This window comes from Diadema antillarum, unplaced genomic scaffold (assembly GCF_040938485.1).
Source record: "Diadema antillarum isolate AM-2024a unplaced genomic scaffold, OU_Dant_1.0 scf00000172, whole genome shotgun sequence".
NCBI classification, from domain to species: domain Eukaryota; kingdom Metazoa; phylum Echinodermata; class Echinoidea; order Diadematoida; family Diadematidae; genus Diadema; species Diadema antillarum.
Window position 1 is genome coordinate 108,519 of NW_027271061.1, and position 18,777 is coordinate 127,295.

Consider the following 18,777-nt stretch of genomic DNA (forward strand, 5'->3'; position numbering starts at 1 on the left):
GCTGACCCAGGTACATTCCAACAAGGCAGTGCTGTAATGTGTCTCGCCCACAAACGTACCACACCTTTTTTTAATATATTGTTCACAAATGGACCTATGGATCAAAAGTTAGGAGTCATAATTAAATGCACAGTACATTGGGCCCTAAAAGTTCACTGACCCCTGCCTGTGACCTTTGACCTTGTGGTGACCATCAACTCCCCAAGGTTCATCTGCCATCCAAGTTTGGTCACAAATAGACTTACGGATCAAAAGTTATGACCCATAATCAAAATGCGCCCTAAAAACTTAACAGTAAGCCCTAAAAGTTCATTGACCGCTGTCTGTGACCTTTGACCTTGTGGTGACCATCAACTCCCAAAGGTACATCTACCATCCAAGTTTGGTCACAAATAGACTTACGGATCACAAGTTATGGTCCATAATTGAAACGCACCCTAAAAACTCAACATTGGGCCCTAAAAGTTCATTGACCCCTGCCTGAGACCTTTGACCTTGTGGTGACCATCAACTCCCCGAGGAACATCTACCACCCAAGTTTAGTCACACACGGACTTATGGATCAAAAGTTATGACCCATAATCGAAACGTGCCCTAAAAACTTAACATTGAGCCCTAAAAGTTCATTGACCCCGGCCTGTGACCTTTGACCTTGTATTGACCATTACCTCCCCAAGGTACATCTATCATCCAAGTTTGGTCAGAAATACACATACGGATTAAAAGTTATGGCCCATAATCGTAACGCGCCCTAAAAAACTTAACATTGGGCCCTAAAAGTTCATTGACCCCTGCCAGTGACCTTTAACCTTGAGGTGACCTTCATACTTGGTAAAAGGTAAAACTTTGTATGACCACTCTTCCCTCCAAGTTTGATTCAAATTGAAGCCCAGAGTACAGAGTTATTCAAGTTTTTATAGCGTTATGGACAGACGACGGACGGACGGACGCTACGATGGACGGACAGACGCCGCAGGCGATCCCTTAGTCTCCCCTCACCTCCGGTGGGCTCGACAAAAACCATGAATAGGGCCCTTCAGTAAATACACGCATCAAAGCGTTTGCACATCAGTAACGGTCGACTCCTGTGGAGATTCTTTGGCTATGTGTGTACTTACATAGAGAACAGTGATAAAGATGTACACAATTTGTTATGTGGATTCACAAATATATCCCTCCCTGGCCAGCCTTACCATTCCATGGTATCCCACACTATCAGGTCTCCAAAAATACACAAAAACTCTGAATAATGAGAGGTCATAATTTGGACTTGTTTTCATTTGAGACATAAACCTTTCATTTCCATTAAAGGCATACAATCGTGGCGAGTGGTTTGTGCGGCACGGAGATGAACGCAACACGCTGCCTCCCCCATTCTGTATCAAATGTAGTGACCCCGAATGAGAATAGCGCTGGCTCAATGGGTCAGCGAACAACACTCTAGACTACAAGAGTTCTGTGCTACAAATCTCCTGACCAAAAATGGCTGTCCGAGCGAGCCACGAGAGCTTCCGAATGGACGCACATTCTCAGTGCGCATGCGCATGAAGAGAGGCCAAAAGAGCCACACGTCTTCTGGCCTCTCTCCTCCAATCAACGCAGCTCGCGGTCACAATGTTTGTGTATGATGCGTACACACACACGCACATACACACACGTGTCTCAGTGGCAGCATTGTCCCACACGTTTATGGATATAGCACCGAGTCTGGCATTGCGTAATTGCATGCACAAACTTCCGTCGTTCGGAGTTTACGTACCATTAGGAATGACGATCGTCTGCCTTTAAGTATTGCATAGGGTGTAATAATCCCCAATTTTAGCTTTATATGAAGCAACTGATTCATTGGCAAGATTGGAACATTAGGAAGTTGTAGATCTTGATTTCGTAGACAGTTTGAAACAGTTTATCATAAAACTAAATCATGAAGGCCAAAGCTGGTCTTAGTTTTCATTTTTCTTTCTTTTTCTCCTCTGCTGCCCTCTCTGCATAGATCCTCTCAGTAAACGGCTCCTCAGAGCAGATAGCTATACTGTACATGACTCCAACCAGTGCAGCAAGAAGGAGGCCTGCTGGACTGGCAAATCTGTAAAGGAAGAAATTAATTGATTGAATGATTGACTAAAATATTAAATGGATTACAGTTAGTATTGGCAAAGGCTGGAGAGTTTATTGCTGAAACACATGATTTGAACAAAATGCTTCAAAAAGTAAATGCAAAGAATCACATGTTCCTAACACGCACTAAACCTGTCCGACGCAATAATAATGATGATGATGATGATGATATCATGATCATCATGCCCTGTAATTATTTCCTGTTCATAAGCAAGTATTGTGCCCTGCATTCACAATACTGTCGTGTTGCTACGGCATAGATATCGCGACACCATGGCCCATGCAGTGTGACAAACCTACAGTAGCTACACCAGTACTAGCACGGCTTGAGAATTTTCTATCTTTTTTTTTTTTTTATAACAATATACTCACACATTGTTATATAAGCAGTTTAAAGATAATCTCATGAGAAATAAAACCATGTGAAAAATTCAGCTCATGCAGAAGGCCTATCATTCACGCCAGTCCTTGGTATACTGTGAAAGTGGATACTTTTGATTGAATAATTTTTTGAGCTTGGTTAGGTAAGATTAGACATTACTAGAACATGTGGCAAGCAAAAATATTTGAATTTTTTCTTCTTCAGTGCTAGTTACTGGTTGCAAGAAATGCATGAAAATTACAACACCGCAAAAATTTCCACCTTTACATCAGGGCAGGTTGGGGGGGGGGGGTGCTCGGACCCCCACTTTTTTTTGCACCATACAAAGAAATACATAAGGAGTAACCACTTTGGTCCCACCCCCACTCTCTTTAGTGCAAAGTGCAAAAGTGGCACTAGAAAGAAACAGACAGAAACCTGAAGTTGCACTGAAGACCTTTTTTTTTTCTTCTTTTTTTTTGGGGGGGGGGGGTTCAGCTGAAGAAACCCAGAAGTGGGCACCCTACAGACCTGTAGAACTACAGAAGTTGCGGTGAAGACCTTTTCATATGTTTTTTTTTTTTTCTTGTTAGCTGATGAAACCCGGAAGTGGCACCAGAAGTCTGCCCATGTACAGTACTTAAATTTCAACTTTTACAATACTGAAGCCCAGATGTTTGACACAACTCACTGCAGTGCAGCTCCAACATACTCCAAGGTGACACCAACATACATTGGATTGTTGCAAACATTGAATGGAAAGGATGTCACCTTTTCATCCATCAGTATTCCAAAGTAATCCCCTACAAGAGAAGAAATAGACACACAAGTCAAAACAGGCATAATGTATACGTCATATATTTCGCGAGTCTAAATTTTCACGAATCAGGAGTTCCTGACAATTTTGCGAGTGGTTTAATTCTCGATCGTGGAGTCATGTACTGAACGGATAAGTGTACACCCATACGTCACATTTACATCGGGATCAGAGTCAATATTTTCATGCGTCTTTAATTTTGCGAATATCACCTGACTCGCAAAATTCTCGAAAATAAAAACCTCGCAAAATATTCGGTGTATACAGTCCAACTACAGCTAAAGTATTCATTAAAAATCTTATGATACTAATCAAATCCGAATATTTACATTCACCAATAACTCAAATCTGAATGATTGCTTTCACCAAAAACTTGATCATTTTTGAAACAGTAGTAGTTATTCCTGTAGAAAAATCCTGAGACAGTTGGACTCTCTAATCACTATGATTCTACAGATAATATATATATTTTTTTTTCTGTCCAGGTACTGTTTTAACCAATTGATGACAAGTCCTGAGTATACTTGGGCAAGCGTCTATGGGAAATGCATGTTGTATCAAAATCAAAGTGTCCTCAATGGGTTAAAGAGATGGTAAAGTTTCAGTTGAGGTGAGGCTTCGGGTTTTTGATGAAGATTATTTTAAGATAAAAAGAAACCTCTTTATGAAATATGACATAGCATATATAATTTCAAGAGGAATTCGAATTCCATTCAATGAAAATTGGATTTGAAATGGCTGAAATATCAAAAATAATGCAATCCTAATAAAAGGGTGGTCCTACCTTTTATTAGGATGACTTTGTTTTACTTTGCTTTTGGATATCGCAGTCATTTCAAAACCAATTTTCATCAAATAAACTTTAAACCCCTTTTAGAATTGTGCGCCCTATAGCATTTCATATGGTGGTTTCTTTAGTATCTCACAAAAAAAAAGAAAAGAAAAGAGCTGAATCTTCAACTCAAACAATACTATACCATCCCTTTAAAGCCAGAGTAGGGCAGGGATATGATACACCTAAAGAAAAGCCACTGGTATCCTCCGCTCAATTGACTGCTGCTTCTATGGACTCTTTATTCAATCATTTTTCTTACTCACTCTCTATTGGATTACGAAAATCGTCATAGATTTTTCTATAATACTGACCGCGTTCCTGTAGGTGTTTGGCTTAATGCCATATTGTAAATGTGTGCTCTATCTACATTCATATCTTCTCAATAAATAATGCCTGTCTGCTGATTTTTCTTGCTTTTTTCCACTTTGCAATGCCATTATAAAAGGCTTTCTCTTTCCATCTAGTAGCCTTAATGCTTCTCTGCAGTTTTGTATGTTTTAAGGTTTCTGTGTGCAAGCATGCTATGCAGCCTACAAATTTTGACAAAAGTCACCCAGAATACGGCCGAGAAAATCTGGCAAAATCTCTACATCAATTCTGTAATAACAGACAAAAGCCAACACATACATTGTATGTCACTCTCACTTTCTCACAAAATAAATTCATCATACACCTTATACCTGAAAATATAACAAAGAAACCAAAAAAACTAGAAATATCACTGAAGGTGATTAATACCCCCGCCCCGTGACGACAGTCTTACCCAAGGAATGATCTTTCCTTGATCTTCTGCCATTTAAATGCCGTTACCATGGCAACGCAGCTTCCGACACGTCCGAAAAATATGTCTTGCACATCTTCCCACCAAGACTATTGTGTGTGCCACATTTCATAAGCTTTTGTCAAAAACTGAGGAAGTAGTTCAATCCACAAGATCTTTCCTTGATCTTCCGCAATTAATATGCCGTTACCATGGCAACGCAGCTTCCGACACGTCCAAAAAATTTGTCTTGCACATCTTCCCACCAAGACCAATGTGTGTGCCACATTTCATGAGCTTCAGTCGAATACAGAGGAAGTAGTTCAATCTGCAAAATCTTTGCTTGGATCTTCTGCCATCTATATGCCGTTACCATGGCAACGCAGCTTCCGACACGTCCGAAAAATATGTCTTCCACATCTTCCCACCAAGATCAAGGTGTGTGCCACATTTCATAAGCTTTGGTCAAAAAACTGAGGAAGTAGTTAAATCCGCAAGATCTTTCCTTGATCTTCTGCCATTAATATGCCGTTACCATGGCAACGTACTTTCGGGTACTGTCAAAAAATGCGTCTTGCACATCTACAACCAAAGGCACACATCTGTACCAAGTTTCATGGAAATTGGGCAAAAACCGAGGAAGTAGTTTGCAACACAAAATTTTCCATCATTTTGGCTCATAATATGTGAGCTGTTACCATGGCAACATACTTTTTGTCACTGTCAAGAAATGTGTCATGCTGACCTATATCCTAAGACAAACATTCAATATGAATTCCATGAGAATTGGAAGAACACTGATGAAGCAGTTTTGCCATGAAGCATTTTGCCCTATATTTTACCAATAACATGCCGTTTCCATGGCAACGCACTTTTTGCCACTGCGGAAATATGTGTCTTGCACATTAACATATTCAGATGAACATCTGTACCTAATTTCATAAAAATTGATCAAAAACTGTGGGAGGAGTTCGCGACGCAAGATTTGTACCCATTTTTGCCCATAATATGCCGTTACCATGGCAACATACTTTTGGGTACTGTCAAAAAATATGTCTTGCACATCTACAACCCAAGGCACACATCTGTGCCAAGTTTTATGGGAATCGGTTGAAAACTGAGGAAGTAGTTCGCGATGCAAGATTTGCAACGGACCGACCGCCCGACCGCCCGACCGACCGCCCGACCGACCGCCCGACCGTCCGCTGATTCCTATATACCCCCTTCAAACTTCGTTTGGCGGGGGTATAAAAAAGAAGAAGAAAAAGAAGAAACTGCAGTATGGGGCTACTAAAAGGACAAGTTCACCTTAACCCATTCATGAGGACGGACTGATGTTGCTACAACACACGTTTCCCATAGACAGCTGCCCAAGTATACTCGGGACTCATCCTCAATGGGTTAATATACTGTATTGTGAATTGAGAGAATGCAGCAATATAAAACAATACATTAATGAAAGTTGGATGATATCCGACAATCCGCTCAAAAGTTATGAATGCTTAAGTTTTCTGTGCAGTCACAGCTGAATGAGAAGGCTACAGACTACAATTTATGATGTCTCGCATGTAGAACGATATAGGAAAATATAAAGAGATATCCACAAAGTATAATTTTTTGCAAAAAGTACACACCCTCCAGTTGACACTGATATATGATGCAGCTAACGTTATTCCCCCTGCCTTCTGAAAGAGGCAAGTCAAGTGCTCTTTCACTATGCAAGAGTGAAAATATGTTAAATTTTCTTTGTATTTTCTTTCATTGTACACATACAATGTATGTTATCACAAGCCATAGTAGTCCTCTCATCCAGCTACAGGGCAACTGAAAATTAAAAACACACAAAAAAAAATCATAATTTTTTAATGGATTGTCTGATTTTCCTCACACTTTCCCTCATGTGTTCTACTTATATTGCTGTATTCTCTCAATCCACATGGAAATAAAGGTGAACTTGTCCTTTAACATTTAGAAAGCCGCTACAAAGTTGTCCAACATACCCATGACGGTACCAAAGAATCCTAGTTTCCATAGACTAGAAGTGCCGAGGGTCAACCCGATAGCTAATACTAGTGATCCAATCATCCACATTGCATCTGTTTCTAAGAGAGGCCATCTGTACTGGTTCTCAACGGCTAGCTGGAATCTGCAGGTGATGAAGATATTATACATTTTTAAAAAAAAGAAAACAAAAGAAAAGAAAAAACAGGAATGATATTTTGATGATGGTTCAGTGCTTTAAAGGGGAAATCCAGTCCAAATAAAAGTTAGTCTAATAAGAAAGAGTAGAATATTATTAGTTCACCTGTAAAATTTTGATGGAAATCGGATGAAAAATAAGTAAGTCATATGACATATTGAGGTTTCGCTAATTTTTTAGGAAACAGTTCTTGCAAGGTCAATATGAATATGCAAGTGGCAAAGTGAGCATGTCATTTGAAATTTCCCATTTTTCATTCAAATGCAATTATGCCCAAGGCTCAAATCCTGATATATCTTAAGTTATTCAACCAGGAATAACGTCATGTTTCAGACTTCAATGACAGCAACATATCATTTTTTCTTTTTTTGTACAAGATCAATGAAAATTGTGAGGTTGTGACATGGTCAGCTCACTCATTTGCATATGCATATCCACTGTACAAGAACTGTTTTGCAGAAATTAGCAAACTTCAAAGTGTCATAACTTCCTTATTTTTCATCCGATTTTAGTCACTTTTTGACCATTGTACTCATAAGATTTTACTCTTTTCTTATCAAACTAACTTATATTTGGATTGAATTTCCCCTTTAAACAGACTTGAGTGTGGGGAGAATATGTACTGCAAAGGTTGGCCTCACTTATATATATTCAGAAATCCATGTGATGAATTGTGCATACAGCTTTATACACAGCATGCACGCAGCCGAAGAATCTTGAATGAAGTCTAACATTACCTATGAGCAATTTCTTCAGTGCACATAATTACCCTTGGGTTATTTTATTCTTGCAGGCCTGTGCTAGTCATGTTTTTTTTTTTTAAAATGTACCATGGTGGGCAGCAGATGACGATCAATTAAATCAAAGAACCATAATATCTGACACCCGTTTCCCTTTTAATTAACCCTTTGTATATGTGGTTCATCAGATTTACCCATTGGAGACTAGTTCCGAGTATCAGGCAGATGTCAATGGAAAACACATGTAATAGCAACATAAGCTCATCCTCAATGTTAAATTAACATTTTGCATCAAAACTCAGGAATTATCAGAGTTTTAAAAAGTATGTGGATTCATCACACTATTTATCGAAAGTATATGAATTTATCACACAACATATCAAAAACATAAGGATTTATCAGACTATGCATCAAAACTATCATTGGACTTATTAGACTATGTATCAAAATTATATAGATTTTAACAGAACATGAACACCAAAACACTACATTTATCAGAAAATATAGCACTGGTGTAAACTCTAACAAATTTCAGAAGAATGTAGTGTAGTACTGTGATGATGTTTCTTTCTTTATTTCCTTCTTTCTTTTTTTGTCAGATTATATGTTGCAAAAGTCAAGAGCGTGTCTTATCAAGTGATAATCTGGTTACTATCATTAGTACTTGATCAAGCAATATTTGTTTTGCGCTTCGTTTTTGCTTTTCTCGCAGATGATTCTTAATAATGTCCATGATCAAACAACTTCTCTCGACATCAACTAAACTGTAAGTATGTGGATGATAAAGAAAAAAAAGCTTATCACTGTGTCTCCATTTGGAGGTTAATACAAAGCACAAACTTCAAATTAAAGCAAAATCTGCAATTCCAGGCATGGGGAAAGATCACAGGAAAAGTGGTGAAAGTCTAAACAAGGAGACTTCAAAAAATGATGATAATAATGGTAATAGCAGTAGTAGTAGAAATGATAATAACAATAATAATAATAATAATAATAATAATAATAATAATAATAATAATAATAATAATAATAATAATGATAATAATACTACTACTAATAATCATCATAATGATAATAATAAAAATAATAATAATAATAATAATAATAATAATAATAATAATAATAATAATAATAATAATAACAATAATAATGAAAATAATGATAATAATGATAATAATAATAATAATGATAACAATAATAATGATAATAGTGATAATAATAATGATAATAATAATAATAATAATAAAAATAATATTAATAATGATAATAATAATAATAATAATAATAATAATGATAATTATAACAAACACTATCACAAACCAAAGAGAACAAAGAAGTGTCAGAGCAAAGATTTTAGTGATATGGTGTAGCAAGTGATGTCAAACTCATACCCTGCCCAAATCCCACACAGCATGACACGCTAGCCGATGTCGCTTTTACCATTAGCCTCATCCAACACAAAATCACAGCCAGCCATTGTTTCAAAGAGGGACTTTAAAGTTGAGATCAAGTTACAATCATGGTGTGTCATTTGTTTCCCTGGTTAGTTTTATCCAATGTTTTCAGAATCTTTCAGAAACTTCATATAATTATCAACATTTATAGAAAAACCCCTTTGTCATTTATTTTACTTTGTATACCTGTCTCAATGACTGCAAATACAAGTCTCATATATTTGTGTCTGCATTTGGAAGTTAGGAATATAATTGATAACATATATAGCATACCATCACTTTAAGTTGATCTGAATAAAGTTGACCTTATCGGACATAAATCCTCTGTGGAAACACCCCTGTGGAAGGGAAAGATCAAGGTAAGCATTTATCATGCCCATTACCTGATGACTTATCATTATCAGCTAGGGAAGACAATCAGTAAGGGTATAGGGCCTACTGACTGATAATAGGGAGATTGTGTTTCAGGGACTGAAGGATAAGGGTTAGTTAAAACAGCAGAGTATACTGTAAAATGAGAAATTTTCGCGTGCATTTTAATTTCGCGAATTTCGCGAGCGCCAAAATTTGCGAAATTAAAATGCACCCGAAAGTTTTTGTCTACACTACATGCATTGAACACCAGTGGCAATTCGCGAAAATTTCATGCCGCAGAAAAGGCCGTCGGCTCCAATTCGCGAAAAATTCATGCTGCGAATATATCATGTTTTACAGTATATTCATTTAGTAGCTGCACTATATAAATTTGTTTAATCATTATCATTATCATTAATCATCAGCAAATTTACCTCCGCATTCTGAGCACAGACAGGAACATGATGGCACTCCCCAAGAGGGTGCATCCTTTATATGGTGACCCAAACAGTCTGGTCAAGAGCTTCTTCCTATACTCCAGCCTGGCAGCCTGGTGCAAACAACGAAGAATGATTACTGTAAAACATGATATATTCGCGGCATGATTTTTTTCGCGAATTGGAACCGACAGCCTTTTTCGTGGCATGAAATTTTCGCGAAGTGCCACTGGCGTTCAATGTATATAGTGTAAACAAGGACTTTCGCGTGCATCTTAATTTCGCGAATCTTCGCGCTCGCGAAATTCGTGAAATTAAAGTGCACGCGAAAATTCTTCGTTTTACAGTAATAGTATACAAACAATGAATGGTTTTCAATTCAATTCAATAATTTATTAACTTCCATCAAGAAAGAAGTATGATTCAAAGCAATACATGTGTCAATTTCACTTTCATTCAACTGACAAGGACAGTTCACTGACAAGGACAGTTCATCAAAAACAATATAAAATAAGTGCTAGAATGATATTATAACAAAGAAAATAGAAACAATGCACACTTTGTCATGACAACAACAAAAAAAAAGAAGAAGGAAGTAATCATAACGATGGAAGTAAAAAGCCAAGCTTGTATAAAGTGGAACACAGGAAAGAATTCAACAGAAACACCAATACACCAATGAAATATTTTGATATCAATATTAATGTTAACAAGAGTGATTGTCCAAAATTTTGCATGGGGTGAAAGATAACGTAGTAAAGGCACTCTATTCAACAAGGCAAGGTTGAAAAATGCACCTAATCCTTCACTGAGTGCAAAATCATGTTCCATTATACGAGTATAGACCATAATACACTATTTGTTTTATACAAGACCTCAGAAGGCAACAGATGCAGTCCATACAGTGGGGTCATCCCACTAGACCGACACCCACGAGTCATACAGCCCACGAGTTCGACCTTGAAAACAGGTCCATGAGTCATACAGCCTATGAGTTTGACACTCGTTAAAAACCGCCCACGAGTTTGACAGATATAACACGGAGCTTAATGTGTCGGTCTCGTGGGCCTTGTTTGCTTTAGTGTCGAACTAATGGGCTGTATGACTCATGAACTGTATGACTCATGGGCTGTATGACTTGAGAGCTGTATGACTTGCGGGCTGTATGATTCGTGGGTGTCGGTCTCGTGCGTGACGTGCACCCCATACAGCTTGATTCTTGAAGTTAGTATAGAAATGACAGTGATTTCATTTGAAGAGTTTGTTTGCAAAAACCGATAAGTCCATATTTGCCAAATGGAGATATTTGCGATTAAAGGTTAAGAAAAATAAAGAGAACAATAAGAAAATTTTGGCTTCTTTTGACCATAACTTTAAAAATGTACCTTTATATGTAGTGACCAATATATCATTTAAAAGGTATTAATTTGTACTTTATGACAGTGACCATACTTCAAAATCTTCAAAAATGGACTTATCGGTTTTTGCGAACAAACTCTTCATTTCATTGGATACCTAGATTCTTTCAGATGTTGCACAACATAGGATGGTTTACCAACATATTACAATTTTATGGATGATTTTACATATACACCTAACTGTTTAATACCTAGGGCCTATATCACCTGTCCTACTTAATGTATCATAATGTTTATTTAGCTTGCATGAACCAGTTGCTACTTTGGGCAAAGCTCAGGGATGCATTTTGGTTGTCAAAAACTAAACGTTGCCACAAAGTTATGCATAAAGTATGAATAGAAATAAATAGGTCAATCTCAGCAAACATTACACTCTTGTACTAAGTTGTAGTCTTTTTTTTTCTTTACACTTCATTACCTCCACCTATGGAGTTGGTCCTGTGTGTTTTGGGGGATTCTAAACAGGGCATAAAAAATTATTTAACTTGCCCAGGAAGTTTATTTAAGTCTTTAAAGTGAGAAGGCAACTTGTTAAAACTTGTCTTAAGAATCCAAGACAGTGACTTTTCAGGACTCACCTTATCACCTTGTTTGAGACAAAAAAGGTACCTTTTTGGGTGTTAATAAGTTGCTTTCTCATTAAAAAAAAAATCTTTTAACAAGTCACCTCCTTACTGCATATCAAATCTACTGTAGTATTCAGATTGCCATGCACCCTCAATGTCCCAAAGTTGTCCTGTACACTCGGATACAGTTGTTATCCTTGTATGTTTGAAACTCACTTGTGTTTGGTTACTACATTTTGTGTTTATGTATAGGGCCTAATGTAGAAATGTGGAAACATTTACAACTTACATTAGAATATGATCCATTGGGTATACCTACACACGGGCCTACATGCCACTATGATATCAATTACTGTACTGACTAATTTCACAGTAATTGCTCATTTAGGGGACTACAACTGTAACATCAGGCTTTTGGCGGTGTTTTCGAAAGGTTACTGGCTTCATATGCTAATGAGTCATTGTTGTCAGATCAATTAGTGTAGCGCAGTGTTGTAATTGACAATAATATCTGTAGGCCCTACGTAGGGCCCTTAGTATGTGCATGTATACACATAAATATGTGTTGTGATCAACTGACGGCCCAGTGTCCATATGATTGACATGTAAGTTTAAAGTATTATAAGTATTTTGCTATGTTGCACCAAATGTGCAGACAACCTGACCTTAAAGGACAAGTTCACCTTCATAAACATAAGGATTGAGAAAATGCAACAATATTAGTAGAACACATCAGTGAAAGTTAGAGGAAAATTGGACAATCGATGCAAAAGTTATGATTTTTTTTAATTTTTGTGTTGGAACCGCTGGATGAGGAGACTACTACAGCTTGTGAGTCATATGCGTACAATAATATAAAGAAAATGTAAAAGAAATTCAACATATTTTCACTTTTTTCGCATAATAAAAGAGCACTTGACTTGCCTCTTTCTAAAGGCAGGGGGAATAATATTACCCATAACATTTGTCGGTAACGAGTCAGGGGAATGTGTACTTTTTTCAAAAGATGGAATTTTGTGAAATTCCCTTTATATTTTCCTTATATTGTTGTACGCATGTGACATCTAAGTTATTCATACACTGCAGTAGTCTTCTCATCCAGCGGGTACTGCACAAAAACTTCAAAAATTCATAACTTTTGAACGGATTGTCTGATTTTCCTCAAACTTTCAATGATGTGTTCTACTAATATTGCTACATTCTCTCAATCCTTATGTTTATGAAGGTGAACTTGTCCTTTAATCTACTTTTTCATTAACTGCATTCTTGAACCTGTCTCAGAAATTGAACATTTTGTATAATTTCAATTAGTTAGGAATCTCCTGCACCTACCAATAAGTTCTTCCTGCTGTACCAGCAGACCTCCCAAGCTTTTTAACTGAAAAAAAAAAATAGGGATGATTTGGCTCTAAAGTAGGAAAGAAAAGCAGTTCCCACAGGAGTATAAAGTAAAATAATCAAGAAAAATAGGAAATTGCTATAGAAACAAGACCTGGGAGTGGTCAAAATTCGAATTCTTTCCTACAATTTCAGAATGGTAAAGAGGTCTGTACCAGTATTTCATATTCTTTAATTAGTTATCCAGTTATCAACTTTTTTTTTTTAAAAATAGTACAATCTACTTCTCAGCTTGATAGGCAGATAGGGCCAGAGTATAGTAAAATCAGCCGAGTCTAAACTACTTGCATTAGACATTCACAGGATTCATAACCAGATACAACATTGATATCCAGAGTACAGGAATACATTACAGAGCTTGATTAATTGATGGATACATCACAGCAACCCACACTCCTGCAATCATGTTTTGCTCATTAGGGACGAAATCGAAGGTGGCCGCGTCCACAACGTCAATATATGGAGCTGAATAGAAAAAGGACGTTCGCTACACGACCGACTCAAAGAACAACACCGGTGCTGTTAATTGATCGATGGCTCAAAGTTTCACGTCAACGATTTCTTTCTTCCGCTCTTTCTTTTACTCATCACGACAATGCTGATTTTCAAAGGGACGACGTCCACTTGTGAGGAGATCATTTACACCTTGAGGCAACGGTAACATCGATGAAAAGTCTTTGCTCGAGGACGCTCCTTCAATAGATTTTTGCCCGCAACTACTGCCAGGACAGGGCATAAAATCTATAAATGGTCAAATGCCGATTCTGTATTGTGGTTGTAAAACCCTGATATAACTATTGAACAAGAAATATGGAAACTCCCATGGGAGTGTTGAGCCTGACTCTCATTCTTGTTTCAGCAAAGTCGTCAAGAAGACCGATCCAATAGGAAACAAGGTTACCTACAGTCCCTGGCAACACAATCACAGCACCCAAGAAGTCAAACATTTAATGACAGAGAGTAATTTGGGCATCACCAGAAGAAGACAGTCAATTCATTTCCGTCTGGAAAGGTAAGAATGTTCTTCAATTTCACTTGATTTAGAACAAAACAACAACTATAAGGACCAACATCTGAACTCAATAATTTGCTATTCAGTTCAAATGTAGCCATTTATGTCTATAGGCAAATAAACAAACAAACTGCATTGAAAACAAAGAAATCTGAAAGTGTCACTGGCAGAAAAAAAAGGGTCAAGAACAAAGCTTTGTTGGAAAAAGCATTGAAAGTGACTACATCCTAGACTACAGATGTCAGATGGTACAGACTGTAGCTATAGCTGCTGATATAAACACTTACATTTGTATTACCGGTATTCAGTCAAAACTTAGATATAATAGACAAGTTTTGCTTGTTTGTTTGTTTGTTTGCTTGTTTGATTGTTGTGATTTTAAATTGCTAGACTGTTGATAACTTAAGAGCAGAGGTAAAATATTTGGAGTGGAATTCCAGACAGGACATCCACGGCACTAAACCGGATGAAGTAGTCTCTCATTATAAATCATCTTAGAAATATTCACAGAATCTGCAGTCACGCTGGCAAAACTTTTTGGAAGTTGAGGGTTCTTAAAGTTTTGCCTGTGTGGCCACAAACTTCCTGAAAAAAAAAAACAAAAAAATTCTTGCAAAACTTCTCACTCAAACTAGGGAAATTTCCCGAACCCAGTTACGCCTCTTATCATAGTTTGTGCAGTGTGAAGGGATCGTATAGTTTTGGTTGAGACCTGACTTCAGGTTCCTAACATTTTTTGGTGAGATAATGAGAAACCTCTCATGAAATATGAAAGACTATGTAACTCTACGAGGAATTCAATGTTTATTTGATGAAAACTGGTGTTGAAATGGCTGAGATGTCCAAAACAGAGTGATGTGAATAAAAGGTGGGACCCACCTTTTATCATGAACGCTTTGTTTTACTTTGTTTTCCGATGTTTCAGCCATTCCAAAACCGATTTTTGTCAAATAAACTTTAAAATCCTCTTCAGGTATGCTCGGTTCTATTTCATAAGTGGTTTCTTGGTATTTCGCAAAAAGTTAAAAGCACAATCCTCATCTCCACCAATACTATACTATCTCTTAAAATTCATGTAGCTGAAATTTCGTGAAATTTGTTACATGATCAGTCCACTCTGTTTATGGTGCAGCACACAGCACACACTTTCTTCTTTGTTGTGTATGTGCACTAGTGACCCACACTTCGAGAACTTAATTGAGAACTGAAACGTCGAGAAGTTTGACCCACCAGGGTGAACGGACAGGCAAAATTCACAAAGTTTTCTCAAAGTGAAACTTCTGGTAGTTTTACCATTGTGACCATGGCTTCAGTGACAGATTGAATTTCATATGTACTACTGTGCTGCATGTTAATTATTTACGTCTCCCTTTGTTATATGTCTTCACACAGTAAAAAACAAAACAAAACAGAACAACACCAACAACAACTAATTACATTTTAAAGCTCCAATGTAATGTGCCATTTGTGTACTTGATATTGATATTCCATGGGTCTGTGGTCACTAACAGCAATCTAGAATTTAAACCCCATGACCATCACATCTCAAAATGGATTTATGCCTAACAAATTTGGGTAATTCTGCATCTAGTTAAACCAAAACAACAAAAAGAAGAAGATAATTTTGCTACTTGAACAGGAGCATTAAGTATACAGTATCTTCACATCCTTATGTAAAGCTTCCCTTTACATTGAGACTATCATTTTTGTTGGGTTGTTGATGGGTTTTTTTTTTTGTAGAATTTTAGTCAGATCATTTAGCTCTAACCCATGTTCCCAGATTAACATAACAACACTTTACTCGAAAATTTAATATTTTATATGCTACAATTGTGACTCTCTTTATCAAGAATATCTTTATGTTTAATGTACATTCTAACTTGTATCTCTGACTTTGACTGAAACCTATGAATGAGAGTTTGACTAACGAGTTACAGAGTTGGAGAATTACAAATTTATACCTTTGAACTCTATGATACAAATGCAAAGAAAAGTTGTTTGTCTGTCAGTCTGTCCATCAGAGAAAAAAAGAAGAGAAAGGAAGACAGAAAGGGAGAAGAAAGAAAAATAAAGACAGAAAGATGGAAAGAGATAGGGAGAGAGAGAGAGAGAGAGAGAGAAGGAGAAAGAATAAGAGGGAGGGAGAGAGAGAGAGAGAGAGAAGGAGAAAGAATAAGAGGGAGGGAGAGAGAGAGAGTTGAAGGAGATGATGGTGCCAGACAGGAAAAAATGTCTGAAAACATCAGGGGGGTGTTTCATCAACGTTTGTCAGCGCTGACAAGTTGTTATCGCTGACAATCACCATAGTAACAGCAGTGACCAGAGCATCTCAGCCAATCAAAACCAAGGATTTTGCTGAAATTGTCAGTGCTGACACTTGTCAGTGCTGACTAACGTTGATGAAACACCCCCCTGGAGTTGTCTCACTGTCATAAGTGTTTTCCCTCATACCAAACTTGAGCAATGTTTCTAGATGGCTTTATTCCTCTGTATTAGTGGTCATTGCTCTTGTGTGTACTCAAACAAGAGAAAGGTGGAGGGTTAAACCTATACACACCCCCAACAACAAATTGAAGCCATTCATAAGTTTAGGAGATAAATCCAGATTAGCGTTGTAACACCAGGGTGATTAGACTGGGGTTAAGGGGATGGGTCCTGAGCCCAGTCTCTGGGTTTGAGAACAATGAGAGAATGGGACGTGTACAGAGGATACCATGTGAGTAGAGGCAGGAGTGAAGACTAACCCATTCACTTAGATGCTGGGAAATCAGGGCATATAGGCCTACATTTTATTTTGTCAGCAGCAGTCACCGTTCTCAGATCCTCCAAATGCTCACATCAATTTTTTATTTAAAAAATAATAATTTTTGACAGAAATATTAAAGCAAAATTGGCATCAAAATTTTAACACACTTGTCATATGTCAAATACAAGTTAATATTAAACCACTATTAAATATATAATTATGTTATCCTAAGTCTATTAACCTCAGTCTCAAAGGAATCCATAAACTCAAAAATAAATGTAGATTGAGGTAAAGCAGCAATATTGTACTGCAGAACACATCAGTGAAAATTACAGGAAAATTGGGCAATTGACTGAGAAATTATGAATCTTTACAGTTTTGGTGCAGTCATTGCTGGATAAGAGACAACCACAGTTCATGACATCATATGAAGAAAATATAAAGAAATTCAACATATTTTCACTTTTCTAGCATAATTGAAGAGTACGAGTTACCTCTTTCAAAAAGAAGGGGAAGGATATTACCCTGAACATATGTCAGTAACAAGTTGATGGACTGTGCACTTTTAATTTTTAAAAAAAATTAAATTTTTGGAATTCTCCATATATTTTCCTTATGTTGGTGTCCATTAAGATGTCATGAACTGTAGTGGTCTTCTTATCCAGCAATGACAGCAATGAAACTTTAAAAATTCAAAACTTTTGAATCAATTGTCAAATTTCTCTCAAATTCTCACCAGTGTGTTCTACTAATATTGCTGCATTCAATCAATCCACATTCATATTTGAGTTTTGGTTTCCTTAAAACAAAATGTGTCTCTACTATAGATATCACAGTGTTACTGACACATAAAATCATATTTCAAACAGAAATGTATATATATATGAATATATGTATATATATATATATATATATATATATATATATATATATATATATATATGGATATTTTCACATGCAATGTAATATCTCAAAAAAGCTCAAGCTCATATAGACATTGTTAAACACTCTTTGACTAAATCAAGAAAATTGATAAATTTGCTGTCTAAACCATATTATGATGATATTCAAGTGAATAAAAAAAAAGTACATGAATGTATTGAACATTATCATGCCATCACCATAAAGATATCTATAACCAAAAATAGTCACAATTTATGCTTTAAAAAAAAAATCCACTTCATCCATTCTTCGCAAAGAGCAGGGTGTTAAGCCAGTGAAGTGGTCCATCTATTTGTACCTACTCTCCTAAGGAAACAGGTGAATGATGCCGACCCCTCATTGTTTCACCTCAGGTGACTAGCGCTAGTCAGGAAATGGTATCAAACACACACATTGTTCCATATAAAGAATAAGAAGTTTTGAAGCATTTAGCATTCATTTTCCACTGCATTTTTGTCCCATACTTTAAACAATATCAGAGATACTGGCAGCTTGGATAACTACATATGGAGCTATCTTTTTAACCCATTGAAGACAAGCTGATGTTGCCATAACACAAGTTTTCCATGGACACCTGCCCAAGTGTACTTGGAACTAGTCTTCAACTGGTTAATTGGGA

General features: G+C 36.8%; 1 protein-coding gene across 1 annotated transcript in view; it reads right to left on the reverse strand.

Moving 5' to 3' along the window:
• Positions 1–1,950: 1,950 nt before the first annotated feature.
• Positions 1,951–18,777, reverse strand: part of LOC139722816 (phosphatidylethanolamine N-methyltransferase-like) — a 31,773-nt gene continuing 14,946 nt past the window's right edge. Inside the window, exons 2-5 of the mRNA XM_071634110.1 lie at positions 10,074–10,189; positions 6,892–7,037; positions 3,171–3,282; positions 1,951–2,086 (exon numbers count right to left, since the gene is read on the reverse strand). Coding sequence (XP_071490211.1) covers positions 1,951–2,086; positions 3,171–3,282; positions 6,892–7,037; positions 10,074–10,189 — 510 coding nt within the window. The remainder of the gene's footprint in view (positions 2,087–3,170; positions 3,283–6,891; positions 7,038–10,073; positions 10,190–18,777) is intronic.